This window comes from Macaca thibetana, chromosome 1 (genome assembly GCF_024542745.1).
Source record: "Macaca thibetana thibetana isolate TM-01 chromosome 1, ASM2454274v1, whole genome shotgun sequence".
NCBI classification, from domain to species: Eukaryota; Metazoa; Chordata; class Mammalia; order Primates; family Cercopithecidae; genus Macaca; species Macaca thibetana.
The window spans coordinates 172795574-172819277 of NC_065578.1; the positions used below are offsets into that span (position 1 = coordinate 172795574).

The 23704-nt window shown below is 31.2% G+C and overlaps 1 protein-coding gene across 5 annotated transcripts in view; it reads left to right on the top strand.

Moving 5' to 3' along the window:
* Positions 1-23704, top strand: part of BRINP3 (BMP/retinoic acid inducible neural specific 3) — a 396225-nt gene that overhangs the window by 10496 nt on the left and 362025 nt on the right. For 4 of the 5 annotated variants that reach the window (XM_050783215.1, XM_050783201.1, XM_050783220.1 and 1 more), the window contains exon 2: positions 12836-13121. The exons of the other annotated variant lie outside the window; for it this stretch is intronic. In XM_050783215.1, coding sequence (XP_050639172.1) covers positions 13001-13121 — 121 coding nt within the window. In that variant the 5' untranslated portion in view covers positions 12836-13000. The remainder of the gene's footprint in view (positions 1-12835; positions 13122-23704) is intronic. 5 annotated transcript variants of the gene reach the window in all.

Sequence of the window (23704 nt, forward strand, 5' to 3'; positions counted from 1 at the left end):
GGGAATGATAAAAGTAGATGTGTATTATAGGAAAGAAAGCTTAGTTAGACACCATATAACTTTTGGAGACATTATAAGGCTAACTTCTGGGTTTAAATTTGGGCTATCGAAGCCTCTCTGTCAATTGGGTAAGTTGTGCTAAGGTTAATTGCTAAAGAGGCATTCTTTAATTAGCAACACCAAGAGTTCTGACATGCTTTATTAGATGGCAGTTAAGGAGGCTTTGGAAAATAGCATATAAAGATTTAAATACTTGGTGTTAGTCTTGTTCTTGTTAGCTTGTTGTAAATCACTTTTGTTTTTGACTCTTTAAAAAAAAAAAGTGCATCAGACGTATGATGAATTATGTGCACTGGTGTAAACCCTGGGAATATAACAATGAAAAGATGTAACCATTGCTCATAAGATGCTTACAGTTTTTTGCTATTTGTAATATACTTTTTAAAATTAATCTACTAAATCAAATTTAATGCTTGGCCACTCATTTTATTTGCATACAAGTCCAATTTTGATATTGTAAATATAACTATCTTAGAGACAAGAGGGTTGTCTATTCTTCATTATAGAGAAAAGTCAATGAAGAATGGATTTTCTACGCAGGGTATTAAAGAATAACTATTAAAAGAGAAATGGAGAAGCCAGGACATTTCTCAAAATAGTCATAACAATTCTCAGAGTGATGATTTAGTGGCATTTTGTGGGTTGTTGTGTTTTTTATCTCCAAAATATGTTGGTTTTTTAATGAAAACATTTACAGTAGTTTTTTTATTTTAATAATTAATGAAAAATCAGATTAGCATTACAAGGGTTTACTTACAAATTTATTTTTAATTCCATTTATTTATTAATAAACTCCATTTATTTAGGACCTTCTAGACAATTTCGCTTGTTGGTGCCATAGAAACATTAGTGTATAAAACAGAGACAAATCAGCCTCATGTTGCCTAAAATACAGTGGAATTGTTACCATGTGAATTGAATGACTTCTGTAACCAGCAAGAAGACAAGTTAAGGGGTTTACCAATAATATTTGTAACACACGTTCGTAGGTTAAAAATGTTGAAACACTTTCATTTCCTTAGAAATTGGTAAAAAAGAAACTGAAGATTATTATTTTGAAATTCTGAAAGTTTCTTCCTGTGGACTAGATCATTACTACCTCTTTTTATCTTAGTAAAAATTTTTACTGAACCATCTTTGAAAGCTCCTTAAATGTAATACTTCTTTGTTGGTGACTTCAGAGTACATGCTCTTCTTTATGCTTCTCAAGAAAATAACTTCTAATTAAACAGCTCATTTCACCTTGTATGCCTGGTTAACTCCAGGGTAAGACTGGGAGCAATTACAGATCAAGAGATGTCCATTTGGTTACCAAACTCCAAGATTTCTTTGTCTCAGTATTGAGCCTTTTTCTTAGATTTTATTAGTAAGCCTTTATGTAGAGCAGTATGAATATCTTTGCTGAACCATTTTTGTAGTTTTAGTTTTTATTTGAGATCGTTGCTAAAGGAAAAAAAAAAAAAAACTTTGTAAAACTGAAATTGAGGATACTATCCAAAAGTGCAGGGGCAATATTCTTCACATTTTCTTTAAATTGACACTTACGTGACAAAATTTTTTTAATAATAAAAAACATTCTATTATCCTTGCAAGTGGAACACTTTCTATTCTTAGATTCTGCCAGGAAAGGCAAAATCATGTTGCCAGTCACAGCAACAATTAAATCTTGATATCTGCATCCAACATTTCTACTTCATTTCTACATATCCTTTTAATCTTTATTTTAAATTGTCTTCTGTTTTACTGTTTTGGTAGAAAAATACATTAATTGTTATACATTTTCTGAAGCTGTTAAGGAAAAAATATTCATAATACTTGTTAAAGACTTGTAGGATTGACTTTATTCAAGGTGGGCTACTTTAATCGGGTTTGGTAAGTGGAAGACAGCTATTTCACTCAACTCTGAACACAACAAGAAAAAGTAGCATTTATAGCCAAGGAGAAGGATGGGGATCAGTGGATGGAAAATTGCTAAGAGAAAATACCAAGGGTAAGAGGGGGTTCTGGCTAAACTGTTCTAACAGGATTCTTGCTAAAGACAGGCGAGGGTGGTCAGATATCACCTTTAGGATAGTGGAGAATGAGGAACCCAATCAGATACCTATGTGGATCATATATTAAAGGTGAAGATTCTAATAAAACTGACTTAGCAGGATTCTTGTTAAAATTGGACAACATAGAGATGAATACAGAAGCTCAGAAGTCAGGGCCTGAGAACTGAGTTAACAGGAGCCTGAGTAGAGTTAGGTCCAGGAAAGAGTCTTTGTCAAAGAGTTCCCTATATTTTATATTAAAATTAGGTTTTCCAATCTAATATACTTTCTCAACATCTTTCATTTGAACTTCATTCCTTAGTGCCTGACTAATTTTTTTATGAATGAAAACAGAGTACAATCTGAATCTTACAATGATATTTTATTATATGATCATCTACATTGAAACACATGATATTTCATGTTTATCAGGTAACCTGAGTGATTCTGGTATTTGGGGCTCTTAAGAATAACTTCCCCTATGTGCTGGGCCGACTTAAGGAATGGAACTCACCTTCTCTTCATTTTTCTAATCAGTTCTACCATTAAGTGTTAGCATTTAACTTCCTCTTTATTGGTAGGACAAGACTGTATTGACGGGATCAAGAAGGAGATTAGTTTCCTTAGGAGTATATACTTCTCAGAGGAATACTAACCCTCATTAATTTGGAAAACGCTTAAAGTTGTAATTCAGAGGCACTATATTGCCTGACCAGCTAAGATAAACAAGAAGAATGGTCTTTTGGAACAGAGGTTTAGCAGAGTTATATGACTAGAAGAACTCATTTCTAAGGTCGGGATTAACTGGTATAATATGATTGAAGACAAAGAAGCTCTGTTCTTTTGAGAAATAAATAAAAAAGAATAGAAAAATAAAAATGTGCAATAATAATGCATTGCTAACACATTAATATAATAATCCCCTGCTAGTGTAAGCATATATAATAAAGCAGCCCCAGAAGATTTATTTTTTATAAAGTTAAAAAAATAAACAGGAGTTCAATTCAGTGCCTGTTCCAAAAAGTTACTATGCCTAAGACAGTGTGTTACATAGTAGGGGCCCCAGGGATTACAAAAACATAATAACTGCCAGCAAATCTCTCATAATCTGGTCATATGAACAAAAGTGTTAAAAAGGATAACAATAGCATATTGTAAAATTTTACAAGATTCATTAATGAAGATCTATCCAGTCTCTACTTACTTTCATAATTTATGACCTACTTTGTTAAAAAAATTTAAGGGAGTTATTAATATACCAAGACATTTGTCTTTGAAATTCAAAAGGGATTTCTATTTCAAATAAACATCCATTTCTGCCATTTTTGTAGCTGCTCATTGGATAAATTCAGTTTGCTGTGATGCTTGGAATTAAATACCATTTTACTTTGAGGATTATCATTAATTTTTAGTTTTCTTTTTTTTTAAATGTCTTTACTTTTTGAAAGATGTAGTTTTTGTTATAATTCCTAGAGTATCCAGTGATAATTTTTCTTGTTAAATTTCAGAATTATTTTATTCCCATTTTTACATGTTATTGTTTATTTCAACAGAAAAAAAAAAATAAAGGAATTATTTCTCTATACTCATGTTGGAGTATAGAAATAGAATAACAAAATCCTACCTATTTATAGGGAGAATGGCCTACATTGTATAAAGCAAGATTTCATATCTTGATGAAATATTTTACATCTTTAGAAAGTACGGTAGCAAATTTTAGTTTGTTAGGCTATCTAAAAATTCATTACTTTTAAATAAAAAAAGTATAGATTAAGAAAGAACAATTTGAAGTTATTTAAAATATAAAATTATAGATTGTAATCAGTATTTCACTAAAGTGTGAAGTTATACATCATTACCAAAATGTAATGATGCAATTTATTGAATAATGAAGCTCTCATTCTTTTACTAATCTGACTACAGAATAGACAGAATTTGTGAACATTCGAAAATGAAAATCCATGTCTTTACACATGTGGAAAGATAACGTATTACCTTATTTATTTGTTTGAATATGCTCATCGAATTTAATACTTGAATATTGATTGATCTAAAAGAGCAAAGTTCTAAAGCTTTATTTTCGTACTCAGGATATTTCTTGGCAAACGATGTTATAATTTTTCTTTTTTTTTTTTCAGTTGTAGTTCTGGATTTTCACACTATTACCCCTTAAAATAATACTTGTTAGAAATGACCCTCATATCCTTTTCGTTATCTATTGTATGGGAACATGAAAAACATGATATTAATTAAAATTGTATGATTGCATTTTAGCAGAATATTAAGTGTCATCTCATTTCACTGAAATTTTATTATGTCTCCCATTGTTAGACACCAACTATGTCAGTGTTGAATTGTCTTATTTTTAGTAGTACTATAAAGCAATTTATAATAAGATTGAATAATCAAAGCCTATTAGATTAATCTTACAATTTTTCTGAGGAGCAGATAGGTAAATTAATCAATTTTAACCATGATTATACTTTTCAACCCAATAAATATCACATGTAATCTGAAAAGAAATTTTTCTAATTTTTGAGTTTGCAGTACATGTTTTAAAATATATTTAATTAAATCACATTTAGTAGATTTAAACTATCACTTTAATTGAAAATATTAAACCATACAAAGCAGACACTCAGTGAAAACCCATAATATGTAGTTACTCAGAACACTTGCTTGCTTATAATAGCTTGAGATAGTAGTATTCTTTCATTTGAATTTTTATTTTATACAAAGGTGACCTCAAAAATTCTGAGAAATAACTTTCAGTTTGCAATTGGTTATTATTAGGTTACAGTAGAGTACAACAGGAAAACTACGGTATTCAGTTTGACTTCAAGAGTACAAATGGAATCTTAATATATATTACACTGTGCTGCTGAGAGCTGAAATAAGAAAATTTCATAAAATGCTTGGTATATCAAAAGGATTAAAAAGGTGTTAATTTTGTTGTGAAAAAAATTAAAATAGCATTTCGTTTTATCATCATTTTCTTTATTTCCCCCCCAGGCAGTCAGGGAGACCTCAATCAAAATTATCCTAGTATATGATTTTCTAAATGGAGAGGAACAGGCTCTTCAATTCCTGTTTCTTTACTATTATTCTTTAAATTCTCATTGTACTCCTCAATTAGAGGGGGATTTTGGTTTGGCTATTTGTTGATTAGGTTCTAGGTTTGATTTTCATATATAGTTTCTGTCTTTACAAACTGAATCATAGAACATAAGTGAAAAAGTCCTTAGTTTTCCAGTTGTGCATAATATGATAATCTCTTATTGTTATGTCCCCAATCTAATAATTAATAATAATACTTTATATTTTTGTCCTTAACATTTTTTAACATTAAGAATATTTTGCTTTGGGCCAGGTATGGTGTCTCATACCTGTAATCCCAGCACTTTGGGAGGCCGAGGTGGGTGGATCACCTGAAATCAGGAGTTTGAGACCAGCCTAACCAACATGGTGAAACCCTATCTCTACTAAAAATACAAAATTAGCTGGGCATGGTGGTGCATGCCTATAATCCCAGTGACTTGGGAGGCTGAGGCAGGAGAATAGCTTGAATTGAGAGGAGGAGTTTGCAGTGACTGAGATCGTGCCACTGCACTCCAGCCTGTGCAATAAGAGTGAAACTCCGTCTCAAAAATAAAAAAAAAAAAAAAAAAAAAAAAAAAAAATTAAATTAAATTAAAATTAAAATTAAAAAATATTTTGCTTTGATACTCTTTGAATTTGTCAATATATGTTTACAATCTGGGCTTAAAAATCATTACCTCATAACTCAGTTTGCTCCCTTTCTTCAACTGCCAAAGCTATTTTCATCCTGACGCTCAGCTCAGAGGCAGATCAGATACAGATCCTTTGTAGATTCTATTTCTATGGAGAATAAATTTTCTTTTTATCACATGGTCTTGCCAGTCATATCACACCAGGTGCACCCTAATTTAGTACTTGTTTCATCAACATTTATTCATTCACTCTACCAATACTTACATACGCAGGTTTATTTCAGAAACTTTGGTGACTGTTTTGTTGTCATTAAGATAGGAACAATTATTTTTTTTCTCCCCAAATTAATTTAATTGAAGGAAAGGAGATATGCAGAGAAGTAGGGCAAACAAGCAAACAAATATGTCACGTAAATGTACCATCATAGGGAAAGTAATGGAAGCACAAAAAAATGATCAACCAACTTTGAAGGGTCATGAAAAGCTTTGTGAATGAAATGGTAATCCAGTCTGAGGTTTTAAGGTCAATGTCAGGCAGATGAAGAGATCCTAGTCAAAATAGTGGTTCAGCCAGAGGAACCTCCATAAACAGATCTTGGAGAGAAAATTGAATGAAGATGAGGAATATGATCATGGCTGAAAAATGAAGTTGATATTTGGTTAATAACTGTCCTGGCACATATATATATATAAGAAAGATATGGACAAAGAGTTAAGTAAGGGAAGATAATTTTAGAAGTTATTTTAAAGAGATCCGATATCCTGAAATGAAAGTCATTACTTAATTGGGGGTAAAGGATTTACATGTTCAGATTTAACATTTTAGTAAGATCACTCTGACTAGCAAAAAGAACAGATAGGATAGAGCCACATGGGTGGTGGGAAAACTGGTCATGAATCTATTGCAGTAATACAGTTTAGAGGCAAAGTTGGTATTGTTGAGCGCATACCATGAGCTGGTCAAGTAAAATGGGGGTGGAAAAAGTGGTAAATCTTGTATTTAGGGGGAGGAATGCACAGAACTTGAGGACTGATTGGGTATGTGAGTGAGAAGGTAGGTGAAAGTCATGTTTAGGCTTAAAAATTTGAGTAGATGGAAGTATGATTTAGTGAGATAAGAAAATCAGAAAACGTTTGGAGAATGTTTAGTTTTCCTTGACAGAGGTATTGTTTTCTAATAGAAATGACCATAGGCAATATGCCCTGCCTTCCATATGGCCTTCCTAAACTGGTAAGTTCTAGGGGATAGAAGCACTATCTTTATTAAGACTTAAGGCCCAACTCTGTCTCAGAATTTATCCTGATACTTTGCACATTGCAATTGATCAATAAAATTTATTTTTTAATTCTGGGTTTCTACGTCATTGCTTCTACCAGACTGGAATTGAAACAATGAATAAAATATTGTAGAAACACTATTGAAAATTTATGTTAAAATATTTTAACTCATCTACCATTTATTTACTTATACAATTATGTATTTAGTAGTCACTGATTTCATAGCTAGTATTTACTTAAATGTATAACTGAAAAATAATTATTATAGTTATATATGATTATATAATAATGCTATATCTTATAAACAGATTCTAGGGTTAATACATATAAATATTTTATTTTATAATAATCAAATGACTAACATTTATAATTTAATAGATTCAATAGAATAATATATATCACATTATTTGAAAGAATGTGGCTTTTTAAATAGTTATTTTGAGTATTGTATTTTGAAGATTCATAGTTTTACATTTACAAGCTTCAGTATCAGTAACCATTAATGTTAAGGAACTATTTTATAGAACAGCATAGTATTTGCTCAAGAGAATAAATTTAGAGAATGGTTGTAGACATTGGGCAGATTAGCCAATTTTATTTATACCTTTGTCCAATGCTTAAAAATTTTTGAGAGGTGGAGAGAGAGAGGGAAAGAGAAAAAGAGACTGAGAGTGAGAATATGGTAAAAAACAAAAACAAACAAACAAACAAAAAAAACCTGGTGATTCAGCCTGATGGATACGTAAGAATTTACTGTATCAGTCTTTCAATTTTCCATGGGTTGTACATTACTCCAAATTAAAGTAAATATGTTTGATACAATGATTTTCTGAAATTACTTTTTATATTCAAGTTCTTCAGCAGGTTTTGGTTCCTGAGAGAATATTTTGGATATATAAGCAGCAAAAATCAGTCCAAATGCAAATGCAAAAAAAGAAATGAAATTTGCAACGTTAATCATTTAACGAATAGTAATAATTAGCACGGGACATCTAATTAGGTTGTGGATAATAAGATACAGAGGTTTAAAAGATGTGCCGCTGTGACATGACCCACCAATTTAAAGGATATTAAGTTTAATTCAGTGATTCCTAATATTTTGTTTATATCTTTGTAGTTTCAGTTCTACTGGAAATTACTGAAAATTCAGTTATATTGGAAATAATTATGAATTACCTTATTTATGAACTTCAACATTTATGAATTTCAAATATATATATCAGTATTTTAGATAAAAGTAAGGTACTTCCACCTTGGAATAAGACTATTGACAGCTAGTGAGAAAGAATAATCATATATAGAATATATATTATACACATAATATTTATGCATGTATTATATATTATATACATTAGTATACATTAGTATATATGTAACATATTTTGGTGTATTTTATTTCTGCACAGATTATCAAGGCCATTGAGGATTTGCAAATAAACTTGTATCATGAGGTGATCTTCACAGTGAATTTTCTTTTGTGTGAAGGAATTTAAGAGTAGGACCTATACTAAATATCTGTTTTTGAAAGAGATATTTTAATATTTATGACTTATTTTTAATGAAAGAAATCCATAAATACCACTTCTTAATTAAATACCATGTTTTAAACATAAACTCATGCTTTAAATTTTGTATTGTTTTTAATGTTTTTTTGTTGTTGTTGGTCTTCATTCTCTTTTAGTTCTCTCTTTTATATAAAATGACTCTCCCATTGTCCAGAAAATATTGAGAATTGATGTTCTCATCTCTTCAGTTGGCCACTTATCCTCTTGCTTACGAATATCAAATTCTGGACTATTTTGCCTTTTCACCACGCTATAGAAAAAGTGATACATTCATTAGTAGTTTAATAATTTCTACCCTCTTTCATTGGAACTTGTGATTTCTCTTTCTTGGCAGTATATCTAAGTTTAGCTGTTCACCTCAGTTGTCACCCCTAATATCCTAACACTACGTTGTTACAAACAAACTCTATTTGCTAAACCATCTCTGACACATGGATTAATATGGTTGTAACCCTACCCAAATAAAGCAACCAATTAAGGTCATTCAGTAATAATTTATAAATTAGTACTCATGAAAAGAAGAATTAAATGTACAATGATCTACTGTTGTGACAAACCAGGTAATGAAGCTCTTCTGATGGTGAATATTGAGTTTAATGACCACTTGCCCCAAAGATGGCTAGAAGCTTACATCCTTGCTTTAGGCGTTCTATTATGACTTTTCTCCCTGTCATGTAACTCGTGAAAAAAGTTATTAAACACTATTTCAGTATAACTTTACTGGGATATCCGAATTTTTTCATTATAAAGTCTCTTCATAAAGTTCTTACAAATATAATGATTTTAAGATATCACCAAAATTAACTTAATTTGGGGTAGGATTGACATTCCTATGTGTTAACAAACTTTCAGAAAAAAATATTTCTGTACAGAACTGGGGAACATGTTCCCCAAATCAGAAGTAGAAAAAACAGAAATAATTAAAACCCCCAAATTATGTGGTAATTACCTCATAATTACCTGGTAATATTTTTAGGTAGTTCCCTGCACAAAATTTCAGAAAACCTTTCTATCTTCTTATATGTTAAGATGCATAACAATGTGAAATGATGGATATGTTAAATTGTGCCACTATAGTAACCATATTACATCATGCTATGTACCTTAAATATACACAATATAGTTTTTTTTGTTTTGTTTTTTTTTTAAATGAGGGATATGAAGACTATGGAACAAGCTCAACACATTTGATAAAGAAAGTGATAAGAATGTGGTTCTGGGTAATTCACCTATTGAAAATTACGGAATTGCAGAACAGGACCTCAAATGCTATCTAGGTCAATTGTATCCTACTTTCATAACACTTTGTGTATTACAAAAATCATGTGTGTGAGTACAAATGTTTGGTTTAATTTTCAGATATATAATGGCATGACTTCATACCAGTATAAAATATAACTTAAAACTTTACCACATGCCCTTACCATATGGTAGGCACTATTCTAGGGGTTTTACAAATATTAACTCACTCTATTTTTATAAGAGTGATGAGGTGACCTCTATACTAGTTTAGGAATCTGACGCACAAAAGAAGTTAAGTAACTTGCCTAAAGTCAAACATCTACAGAGTTGTAGAAGGGCTGGGCGTTTTGTTTTGTTTTTGTGTTTGTATTTTTTTGAGACAGAGTCTCTCTCTGTCACCCAGGATGGAGTGCAGTGGCATCATCTAAGCTCACTGCAACCCCTGCTTCCCAGGTTCAAGCGATTCTCATGCCTCAGCCTCTGGAATAGCTAGGATTACGGATGCATACCACCATGCCCGGCTAATTTTGTATATTTTTAATGGAGACGGGATTTCACCACGTTGGCCAGGCTGGTCTTGAACTCCTAACTTCAGGTGATCCACCTGCCTCAGCCTCCCAAAGTGCTGGGATTACAGGCATGAGTTACTGTGCCCGGTCAGGGCTAGAATTTTAACACTAGCAGTTTGGTTCCAGAGTCTATTTTTTCAACCACTATGAATATTGTCTCTTGATGTTATATAGCCTAATTTGCTATACTGGTTATTGGGTTTGTAGAAAATCTGACCTTATTTTCAAAGAACTATTTTCCCAGTTATTTTTAGGATGAAATAAGTATTGTTTGAATATTTTCAGTAATATTCTTGTTCACATTACATTTGGTAATAAGAGAACTTCATTTGGATGGTGTGACTGAAGTTTTATTCAATTAAGAAGTATACGCTTTCAGATGATATATGTAATATGGACTTAAGTAGTATGTTTGAATAATTTATTCTGTCTTTATGAAATGAAAAATTACTCATTGAAATTAAGAAATTATATCTTCTAAAAATAATGATTAAATTTTGTCAGTTTGAATGTATATGATAACCAAAATAAAAATAACAAAGATGTGTTTAACAAAGATGAGCAATATTTTTTAGTCATAGAAGGATTATTATACTATAATACTACACATAAGAATAATTGTGTTTATAAATGTAAGTAAGCTATAATTATTTTAATATCAATGACATAGTTCTCCTAAGCCAAAACATATGTAAAAATATATTTTCAGAAGATTTGAAAGGTAGGAGTTGAATCATTTGACAATGGTACATTTATGCAGATAACAGAAAATAGCCTAAAATAGTCTAGAATCTCCAAGCTCCTATTCCAAAATTATTCTGTTATAATATTCCTTCTTGTAGAAAAACATTTTACAATGTCTTCACCTGTAAGGCTTCCTATGTTGTTTACAAAAGAGGGTACTCTTTAATCCCCTTAGTGAGCAACTCATATGATTGAGGCAACTCATATAGTACGTGAGTAATGTCCTTTTAATTTTGTGATATGTAAGAGTTCACTCATTGTATCACTGTTTTGAGCTACTTCAGAGCTGCAAAATTTTTTCTCTATATTTTTCATATAGAAGTAGTTTAGGATTAAATATAAATAATGGGGTACAGCTAGGAAAGCAAATTTAAACCACCAGTGTTCTTATTCAAATACCAGAGAAATATGGTAACTACTATTACTGATGTATCTTACTTAATACTCTAAATCTTAATTTTTTTTTTCTGAAGACATTTTGCTGAGTAGGAACTCACACAAGTAAACCTTTCTCATTAGTCAGAATCTTTGTACTCTGTAGTTCTATGTGCTATTAATAATACTGGTTGAAAAGCTGATGAGGATAGAAAGAAAAATTGAATTCAAATATTTTTAGAATTTTCTGGTGCAGCATATAGACATTACATCAGCAGCTTTGTATAAAGTTTCTTACACTGTACCATACTGGGATTATACATCTTATTACTTTTTTTTGAATGGTTATACTACAACGTATGCAGTTTCAAAGTCTATGAATAATCTGCGTTAGCTTAATTTATGTGCATTCGCTTAATTTATGTGCGTATAATTTTGGAGGTATGACTATCTTATGAATAATACATATGCACATTTAAATCTTTAAAGACCCTAGAACTAATGTAATTGTGATTCTGTTTAAGTAATTAGATATGCAGTTTTTTCCTAATAATGAAAAAAAAACAAACAAACTGGGAAAAGACACTACTCCTCACATGCACTCTCCCCCACACACATCTATTCATCTATCAATCTGTCTTTCTATCATCTCTCTGTCTCACTCTGTGTCTGTCTCTTTATCTGTATCTATATGTCTCTATAATAAGTATACACATATACACACACATATACATACATATATTTATGTATTCTTAAATCCACAGTTTTACTCCATGTTTGTCTAGATTAGGGAAATAACGACATGAATATCTTTGCTTCATTTTAAAGCATTTATCTAAAATAACGATAAAATAAAATTAAATCTAGTATTAAAATTTATAACAAAATTTATGAAACACTTGAACATGTTAATTGTTTATTTGTATCTGTCCAACTTTATAAAACATTCAACTTCTGATTTTTGCTCAATAGGCTTTAAGGATCCACTGAATGAAATTGTTATGCTGAAATCTCTTATGACTCAGTATTTTATTTTCCATTAGTATAAAAAAGGCACAAAATATAAAAGATACACAGCTCTGAAAAAAATCATTTTGGTTTGTATTTTATTCTCTTCTGCTAATGTTAATTTAAAACAATGATATTAGATTAAAATTTAAAAATTAGCCACCTCAACACCTTAACTGAGAGAAAGGAATCTTCTAGGGGTTAACTAATTGCCTGTGTATTTTGTCTAGGTGTTGAGGGAAAGCTAAGAGAATGAAGGCTCTAAATCCCCAGTGGAAGCATGATATGGCGAAGCAGAGCTGGTGCTGAATTGTTCTCTCTGATGGCTCTATGGGAGTGGATAGCACTGAGTCTTCATTGCTGGGTTTTAGCGGTTGCTGCTGTTTCGGATCAGCATGCCACAAGCCCCTTCGACTGGCTCCTCTCTGATAAGGGACCTTTCCATCGCTCACAGGAATACACAGATTTTGTGGACAGAAGCCGGCAGGGATTTAGCACAAGATACAAGATATACAGGTATGAAGCAAAGGGAAAGCAATTACAGAAATATCATCCTTGAAGGTTGTGTATAAATAAGTTTCTCGAAGGGAAAGTTTCAGATGGGAAAGAGTTATTATCAGAAGGGTTTACCCTTTACCATGCACCATAGTAATGTTTTCTTGTTATTCAGAAGTATTTCTTATAGATGTAATATATTACGATAAAAATAGATAATGGTGACCACTTGTCTATCACTCCCAAAGTTAAGCATGTTACACTGCCTTAAAGTAAATGGCAATGTACTTGGAAGCTGAGTTTCTTATTTTAAATAGGCAAAATTTTGAAGTGAAATTTTAAAAATTGCTTTTCCTTTCTACCTTATACAATGCTATGTTACCTTTTTCAGCCTAAATGGAAATGGTATCTTCTACTAGTCACTGAGAAGTTGAGTCATCTCATCCTTTTTTACCTGAAAGGTAATTGTATGTTCAGAAGTTAAAGGAAACAGCAATGGAATAAAAACAAGTAGCAGATAAATAAGATATGATAACAAAGATAAAAGAAATCGACAAGATTGAGATATATGATCTTTAACATTTATCAAAGTTCTATGCTTAAAATCTAAATAAGTTACACAAAAAGAGTAATATATTAAATCCAGCAAAAGTTGCCTGCACACCTGATGTCCCGTGAATACATTAAGTAGAAGAGTGTACAAGTGGTTGCCTGATGGATTAGATTATATTGATCTATGCCATGAACAACATTTTATGTGAAGTTATTACTTCAATTTGTTTATTGGTGATAGACTTTTACAATTCCTAGTTATTGGTTTAACATTTATGAAGAAGCACATTTGTTGTGCATTTTTGTGTGTCTGTATCTATGTAGATACTCCTATATAAATATTTTATTTTATTCTGTATGTGCACCAGAGGGCACTCTGCTTGTTTGCCTGTGGTCATTCGTACAGCATTATGAGAAATTTATAAATCCTATCAGCAATGTATATTTACAGAAGAGACTGAGTGTCTTGAACAAGTTCCATGAAGCATCTACAATTATTGTTTTGCCTTTTCAAAAATAAAAAAAAAAACTCTTATTCCATGCAGCCATAAAACTGTCATAAGCCTGATGAAAAGATTTACTCTATTTTTTAAATAAATGAAATGATGAAGCCGGGCGTGGTGGCTCACGCTTGTTGTCCCAGCACTTTGTGAGGCGGAGGTGGGTGGATCACCAGGTCAAGAGATGCAGACCATCTTTCAACATGGTGAAACCCCGTCTCTATTAAAAATACAAAAATTAGCTGGGCGTGGTGGCACGTGCCTGTAGTCCCAGCTACTCGGGAGGCTGAGGCAGGAGAATCGCTTGAATCTGGGAGGCGGAGCTTGCAGTGAGCTGAGATGCACCACTGCACTCCAGCCTGGGTGACAGAGCGAGACTCCGTCTCAAAAAAAAAAAAAAAAAAAGGAAAAACAAGAATACTATAGATTTTCTTTATGAAATGCAGCAGAAATTGTCAACATTTTATGATTCTGGGTTCATTTATTTTTATATGTGTTTATTGATTTAACCAGTTTTTCCTCACAGATTTTGTGAAGCTACCTGAATTTAGAATTGTAAAGATGTGTTAGATTTTAGCACTCTGCAAGAAGATTTTTAACACTCTGCCAGACAAACTGATGCCAGCGCATGTCTCCATGATTTATTGGCATCTGTATCTGGAGGTCTAACGTGCTGTCTTACGTGTGATTGTTGTGGTTTAGCTTATCAGTCAATGAGCTGTGAGCTGCAAACATGGCTTGACATGTTTTTGTTTTTGTTTTGGGACGGAGTCTCGTTCTGTCACCCAGGCTGGAGTGCAGTGACACGATCTTGGCACACTGCAACCTCTGCCTCCTGGGTTTAAGCGATTCTCCTGCCTCAGGTTCCCAAGTAGCTTAGATTAACAGGCACCCGCTACCGCTCCCAGGTAATTTTTGTATTGTTAGTAGAGACGGAATTTCACCATGTTGGCGAGGCTGGTCTTGAACTTCCGACTTCAAGTGATCTGCCCGCCGCGGCCTCCCAAAGTGCTGGGATTACAGGAGTGAGCCACCGCGCGCGGCCAGCTTGACATGTTTTTGGAGGTGCTGGGTTGAATGAAAGAGGCATTATTTGGATAACAGATGTTAAAGGTAATGAACAAAAGTGCTTTGAGGTTTGTTTGCAAGGCTTATATATTGTTTGGTTTTATGCAACTCACTTCCTGGAGACCTTCATTAGCTCTGTGCTACTTATCCTTCCTATGTCTTTACCTTTGTGGCTTGAATAAACATGTAAAGATATTAAATCCATTTATAAACAATGGAACTAGGTTATAACGTCTTATAAAACCGTGTAAACATTGCAAATGATGCTACGGTTATTGATAGTTGCTATAAAAAGAACAATATAATTTATTCATTAGAGTTCCTTTAGTTTTAGTAAAGTGAGTTTTTGTCTTTAATATTTGTCTTCAAAAACAATTTTTAGAGGGTTCATCTTTCATTAATGTTTGCCATAAAATATAGAATTTGTGAGTACTTAAAACACACAGATGGAAAATTAGTGCTTTCCGTATTTAAATACTTGATTTGTCATTTTAAAGATTGTAATTTCATAAAGTGATCAGCCCAATTCTACTAGTGTTTATTATTACTATCATCAACACATTCTTGGGGAATATTGCATTGACATTGTTTCTGAAAGGCACTAGTTACAAATGTAAAACATATCAAACCTGTTAAAATAATTAAGTCAAATCTATTTTCACGTGTGTTTCTTCATTTCTTCCTCTTCTCCAGCAACATATTTTTATTTTCACTCCAAATATAGAACAGCAAGGACACAGTAATCAAAAATTGCTAAAATCATAGCTAGGGCTAAGATTTTTAAAAATTGTCATCATGTTTGAAAAGGTGTGTTTTTGTCAACTATAACTTACATTTATGTTTTTAAACTTGTGTATATTTAAAGTTATTTACAGAATTTGTATCTGAAACTACATTAAGACTTAAAAGATGATTAATTTGTGGGTTGGTCACTGAGTTGGAAGATTTAGAATGAAGTAACACATAACTTGTTATTTGGACAAATATTATAAGCTAGATTTCGAACTAGTTTTCCCACTATCCTCAAATTGGTTCCTGAATAAAATAATAAGGCATTTTGAAAAAATTGCCTCATTAAAAAAAATAAAGGTGTTTCTAAAAGTGTTTTTAGTTTCAGAAAGTGAGCTATGCCTGGAGAAATTTTGTCTACTCTGCCACATGGAACAGAGGGACATTTGGCCCCTTAGTAAGCTGGAACCTTGTGTTTGCAGTTGTATTCTAGAAACACTATCCCTCAGGCTGTAAGCCTGTCAGAATATGTATAATTTTTTTCCAGGCCATGGCAATCTTTATTCTTTTAATACATTAGAGGATATCTAGAAAAGAGACTCATTTTTAGTGGCTCAAACTTAGATGCAGTTATCTTGAACCACTAATATGAGTTCTAAGGTCATAGGCTGGCAATTTTCATTACCATAAAATAAACATTTCACATATGTAAATCTTCAGATATGATGACTCAAAACAAAAATTTTTATTTTCTTTCCCTAACTTCTACCATTCTTTGGTTAACCACATGTGTAAGTGAATTATGGGAAAATGATACTGATTTTCTTATAATTTTTCAAAATATTATACAGACATGTCATATTATCACAACTTGGTGTCCTTCAGAGTACTCAAATAATGCTCCAAATTTGAGAACAGGAGACAATTGAGATGAATGCTGTGCCTTTCGAGTGTTTTTAGTCATGTTCCTTGAAAAAAATTATATTTAAAAAATGACCAATGAAAGACAAGATTGTCTAAAAAAAGTTAAACCACTATGTGGTCACTTCATATGTGACAGGATTATAATGAAATCTTGTGTGGGAAAGAGTGAACTTCTGAATAAATGTTTCTTTATATGGGTATCCATATGAGAAAAGCAGAAATTTAATCCTCTCTTCTTAACATATTTATAAATCTATTTTATATGGAAAAAGAATCTCAATAGGAAAGGCAAAAATATTAAGTTTTTAGAAGAAAACAGAGAAAAAAACTTCATAATTTTGGGATACATAAGAATCCATTTAAATACAAGTTATTAAGAATTAAAATAGAAGTATTTTTCATCAGGAATAAGAATTGGACAAGTATTTATTGATAAAGAGTTGTTTTTAAGAATATACAATTTTCTATAATAAAAACTATGAGGATTCTGGTTTAAAATGTCTTGAAAGTAGCAATCCGGATACAGCTCACTTCAAACTTCCTGGTAAAATACTGTATTAATTATTAGGAGGGAAAATGAAAACTCATAACAACACAGAAAATTATAGTTAATATGTAACTTTCTGCCAGAATATGAGAGGCATTTAAATAGTTATAAGCTTCTTATAAGTTATAACACTAGCAAAACATATTTTAATACTTCAGATGAGCAAGCCCAAATGCCTCAACAAAGGTGGCACTTACCCTAAATACAGAAGGGAGCTGTGTCATTACCATCAGCTAACTACATTACCATCAGCTAACTACTCCGAAGCCCAGAGTTAGATCCTAATAGGAACTTTGCAGCTCCCTCTCTAAGACAGGATCCTACCTTGAGATGTAGCCACAGTCAGATGATCTCTCTCTCTCACTATGTTCAGAGTTGGTACATGGCAAGAATGATGTGGTAGGAGGATATCAAATAAGGATGCCCCATGTAATATTTGAGACATAATTAAATAAAAAAACGAAGAAACAGAAAATATTTTTGTCTATTTAAATTTTAATTTATTTGTTTGCCATGTATTTTTATTTGCTAAATTTGGCAACTCTAGAAGGGAATACATGAGTACTAGTATTAATGATTCCATATCTATGACAAAGAACAAGGACTTTCAGAAGTAAATTATGAACAGGGAGAGGAATAGCCTTTAATGTAGTTAATGTTGTTTCCCCTGGACTTTCTTGTTCAGATTGTCAGAGAAATGAATGTCAGGGTAAATTCCACCTCAGCTATACACTGATAATTAAGCCCAAACCACTATACATCAGTGCACTCTCCTGCAAAACAAAGAAAGAATTGGAGACACTGATCAATACATGCTGTTTCAGCAAAATCTGCATATTGATAGAGCCCTCTCTATTCCACATGACAAATAAAATAATACAGTAATATATTATATATAATACACGCGCGCACACACACACACACACGCTATAATACAATAGCACCTTTGACTGGTAGTATGTGACAGTTTGAGTATCATAGTAGGGAGACCATGCTTTTATCGAAGGAAGAAGGTAACAAATTTTGTAAAATAGTCAAATGAAAGAAATAAATATCTTAAAGATTTAATAGAAGAGATTACCTGTTCATGATCCTTCTCCCTGATATACACATACACACACAAGCACACATGAATGCTTAGTCTCTTCAATAGACTGTAGGAAATTGTGGTATCTCTAAAAACAGAGGAATATATGGTAAGAAAAAGATAGGGTGAAAATAAAAAGGAGTTTGGAGGATGTGATAATAATGCAAATAAAATAAAATGTAGCAACAGAAATGAAATTCACACTAAAAATTATCACACAGTTTGGTGAAAAATAGTAAATATTGTTTTAAAATTTCAAGGAAATGTTAAAATATGTTCCTTGGAAGAGGCAGTATTTAACAATAAAGTTAACTATTAAGTTTAAGTGACCTAGGGTTATAAACTCTGATAATATAAATAAATACTTAGAGATCTGAATTTGAGTAAAACCTTAGAAAAATTAAGCAGAGCTGAAATTCAAATTTATTAATATTTCCATTTCTAACCAGAAAAATTAAGTTTCAAATATTATTGCTAACCTTAACAATAACAACTTGCAGATGTAAAAAGCATTATGTGTATTTTGAAAATTTCCTGCTACATATGAAGAGAGACATATCAAAAGTTTAAAAATAAATGAAAATGATAGAATTATCAAACTTGAAACCAGGTGACCCGAAAAAACAAAAATATAGCAAATGTAATAAGTGTAAACATTTCCAGCTCTAAAAATAATTATCATAATCAGACTTAAACATTTCTTTGAATATGCTACTTTTAGCAAAGTTAACTGAGAGAAAATTAGACCCAACATAAAAAGTAAAAAGATAATCAATTTTCTTAAATGCCATGTAACACTATATAATGAATAGTAAGTTATATATAGATCTTCTAGGAGAAACTAAAACACACACACACACACACACACACATAATTGTCACAAGAAACTTTAATCTGCCATTTTAAATTTTATGGACGAAATAGATCACACACCCACAACACATCCCACAAGTGTAGGGGTGATAAGAAAAAAGATTGTTTAAATATAGAATTTAATATAATTGTACTGATATACAGAATTTTGAGCATTAAATATGTAATATGCATCTTAAATATGGTCATGGAATGTATACTCAATTTGACTTTATTCTAACCGACAAAGAAAAATATTAACATAATAAATTAAATATATCCTTGTTTTCAGAATTCTCAAAAATCGTAAGAATGCAAATTTAAAACTAGATATTAAGAATAGAAATTTAAAGAAATAAATTTAACTGTTTCCTCAGAAACCTGAAAATTGAGTTTTAATAGTACTAAATATTGTTTTATTTTCAAAAGATATTCAATACAATAGGAAATTCTTTCATATTCCTTCAAATTAAAGTAAAAGAAAACACATTAAAATTTAAAAATGTAAAATAGGGCTGTAATTATTTTAGGATGGTCTTACTTTTTTAACATATACAAATGCACACTAAAAAGACTACAAGTATTGCACCTAAATGTTTGAGTTATTTCTTGTGTAAAGTTTTATAGGTTTTCCCTCACACTTTTTTGTGATGAATATGTGTAAATGTTATGATCAGGAAAAATATTAGTTGTTATTAAAAACATTCGGATGAGCTGTAATTTATTTGAAAAGTCATTTGCAAGTAACTAACAATGAAATTATGATTTACCAGGGTTATTTAGGAAAAAGTTAAAAATAGAGTTAAAATAATGAAACATAGTTTCTCCTTTTAGCCTTAGCACTAATTTTTAAAATAATTATAATTAAACATATTCGTATGTGAAAGACAGACTATAACATAAGTCAGAAGTGTTTGGGGATCATATCTATATGTTGTGTATATATATACAGAGAGAGCTATAGGGAGAAAGAGGGACTGCAAAACGTGTGTGTGTACGTACATATCTATATTTTATATGCATAGTGCAAAAGGTGTGTGTGTACATATATATCAAACAATATTTAATTCCAATCTCTTCCCCTTTTGTAGTCTGGAAAAGGGAAAGGGATTGGAATTATTTCTTATTTAAGAAATTAAAAAGGAACTAATACATCCTATTTCTAGTATATAATAAGCTATTCACAAATATATATATATAAGATATTAAAAAATGTTGGTTAAAAATTACAGTGTGTATATATATATATACTATTTTACACTATTTATATATAGGGTAATAGTCTGGACTCTATCTATCTATCTATCTATCTATCTATCTATCTATCTATCTATCCATCCACCTATCTATCTAGTCCATACTAGAAAAGGAAAAGAGATTGAAATTAAATACTGAATTTTCATTAGGTAATTGGTGCTTTCATGTTATCTTTTTTAATCCTATAAATAGCTGTAATAATTTCCATTTTATAGATTCAGAAATAAAAACGAAAACATGATGAACTTTTGTTCGCCCCTCATATCCATGAATTTCTCTTTCATGTATGATATTGCACTAAAATCACCTTCTAACTTAAATTATGAATACGTGGAAGACAGAACTTTTCCCTTTTTCTGTTTTATTTATTTAATTTTATACATTTTATTTTTTTATTTCTATCTTTCTGTCTTTAATTTCCTAGAGCAAGCCAGTTGCTCAACCATCAAAGGCACTGGCTTTGCTTTTGGATATGCTGGATTTAGAGACCAATGCGCATCCCAATGAAAATATTTCCTCTTGACTATAAGCAAGGAGGCGTGTATTCTTTTCTGTCTTTGACAAAATGCAACTGTATTCACTCAGGTTTGTAACTTAATTTCTCAGACCTCAGTCTCCTCATTTGTAAAAGTAAGGCTGCAATAGATCTCTATAGATCCTTTGAGCTATAAAGTTCTATTTTTTGGCTATCAAAAGCAAAAGGAAACATCAGAACAAATAGATGTAAAGGATTAAAACAAAAATGTACTGTGGTTAATTCTTATATCTGCATTTATCTGCAAAAATCACTTACAAATACTTCTTTATAAATAGTATATAAGAATCTCTTATACCTCTTATATTTTTTCTTTGTGTATATTGGAACATAAATTGTGTAATTTTTATCTTTCCCCCACCAATCTAATTTTTTCCTATTTCTTGTATGTTATATTGAAGCAGCTATAGTAAGAAGGAAGCTTTTTATCCTAGTTGGTTGGTTTACTATAAATCACTACACTGTTAACACACTTGGTGCAATGATAAATTAAGAGGAGTATTCTAGGTAGTGATTTTAAATAATAATCAAAATACATTCATAACCAAAACCATTTGAATACATGTGTTCAACGATATTGCTATATCTCTAATTTTGAGATTAAACCATATAATACATTTTAATTTTTGTTACTTAATTATAACTCAGATCTGAAATATACAGTTACCATTGGGAAAATTTCAGTCTTCTGACTATATTACAGTCAGAAGTAATATAGAAATATAAAGAGTTTAGAAACTATAGTCCACTGTCAGAAGAATCAGTTCTTAATGAGAATTGTGCATTATCTTGTTACTATAAATTAAAAAGTTGTGCTTTTGTAATTAAAACAATTTACAAGTAATAATTTTTAGTTTAATAGTGTATTCATGTTTGTTACTATTATAATGACAAAATAAACAAGATTGCTAGTTAACACAATTGTTTACAGAATGGAAAACAACAATTATGATGTTTTGGCATTTAAAAAAATACTTTATTTGATTATTTTTCTCTATCTAATCCCATTTTGCCAAGCACTCTAATTCTTCATTTTCATTATCTCTGTGGTCTCCTTCCAAGTGAAACTGCCAGAGTTATTAGACTTGTTCTCTTTTGTTTTCACTCTTCTGGAGCTTTTGAATTGCTGATATTTATTTTTTTAACGAGCACCATTCCAAAAATGTGAATTTGAAAATTAGAGGAAAAAAACTGGGTTTTAACACTTTGAAGGGTTTCTTGATGTTTTTCTTGAGTGTGTGTGTGTGTATGCACATGTGTACTTAAATGAAATTTAATGAGAAGAAAGTGATTTGCATTATGATGTTTCTAAGTTACAAAAGATTCTAAAATTACATTCATTATGTCTTTTCTGCTTTTATATAAAAATAAAATAGCAATGCTAATGACAATATTTTTCAATCAAGTTTAAATAAATTAGTCCTAAGATTAAGTTAAAATATTATCTTTCATTTTAATAAGCATCTGTGAATACAGGTAAAGATTAGACCCTCATTTTCCAATTTTACTTTTAAAATTAAAGCTGAAATGTGTACTGAGTATTTATGGTTTATAATAGATATTAATTTATCCAATATCCATAGTTAGACCAATCTTTATAGAAGTAGCAAGTTTTTCAGTTTTTTTAAAATTTCCCTGCTTGTTTTTTAATTTCCCCAAAGTATATTTTTTAACTTCCCTATAATTTTCAATAGGAATTATAATTCCATAATGTGCTTTAGGATATAATAATTATTCGATAAAATTACGTCTCTAAAACAGTCTTACACCAATTAATTAGTAATATTTATTCATGAACTTGCTTCTCTTACTGACGTGATATGTGATAATATAAAAATGTTAAAAAATATTGGTTGAAAAAAGTTACACAAAGGACGTACATATCTTATTAAATATTTCATTCATTTATTTCTCCAAATTTCCCAGTAAACAAAGGCAATATAAAAAGCCACTTACTCAGTGGCTCACGCCTGTAATCCCAGCACTTTGGGAGGACAAGGTGGGCGGATCACGAGGTCAGGAGTTGGAGAACAGTCTGGCAAATATGGTGAAACCCCGTCTCTACTAAGAATAGAAAAATCAGCTGAGCATAGTGGTGCGTGCCTGTAATCTCAGGTACTCGGGAGGCTGAGGCAGGAGAATGGCTTGAATCCGGGAGACAAGGTTTCCGTGAGCCAAGATCGTGCCACTGCACTCCAGCCTGGAGACAGAGCAAGACTCTGCCAAAAAAAATAAATAAATAAAAATAATAGTAATAATAATAATGATGATGAAATAAATAAATATAAAAAATAAATAAATAAAAAGCATACTCTTTTTACACAAACCTAGGAAATATATTAGTAAGTCTTTTTATTTTAAATGTATAAGGTAATAACTGATTTTTAGTATGAAGAAAAGTTCTCTGAAATTTGAGGGAAGAGACTTTATGCCAGTGAATAGTTTGTAAACTTGGGAAACAGCGTTTGTACACAAAAGAAGAAAATTAGATTTAAACAAAACATACGCCACTAATTCATTCCAGAGACGAAAGAGATTGTTTATGGGTTTTGT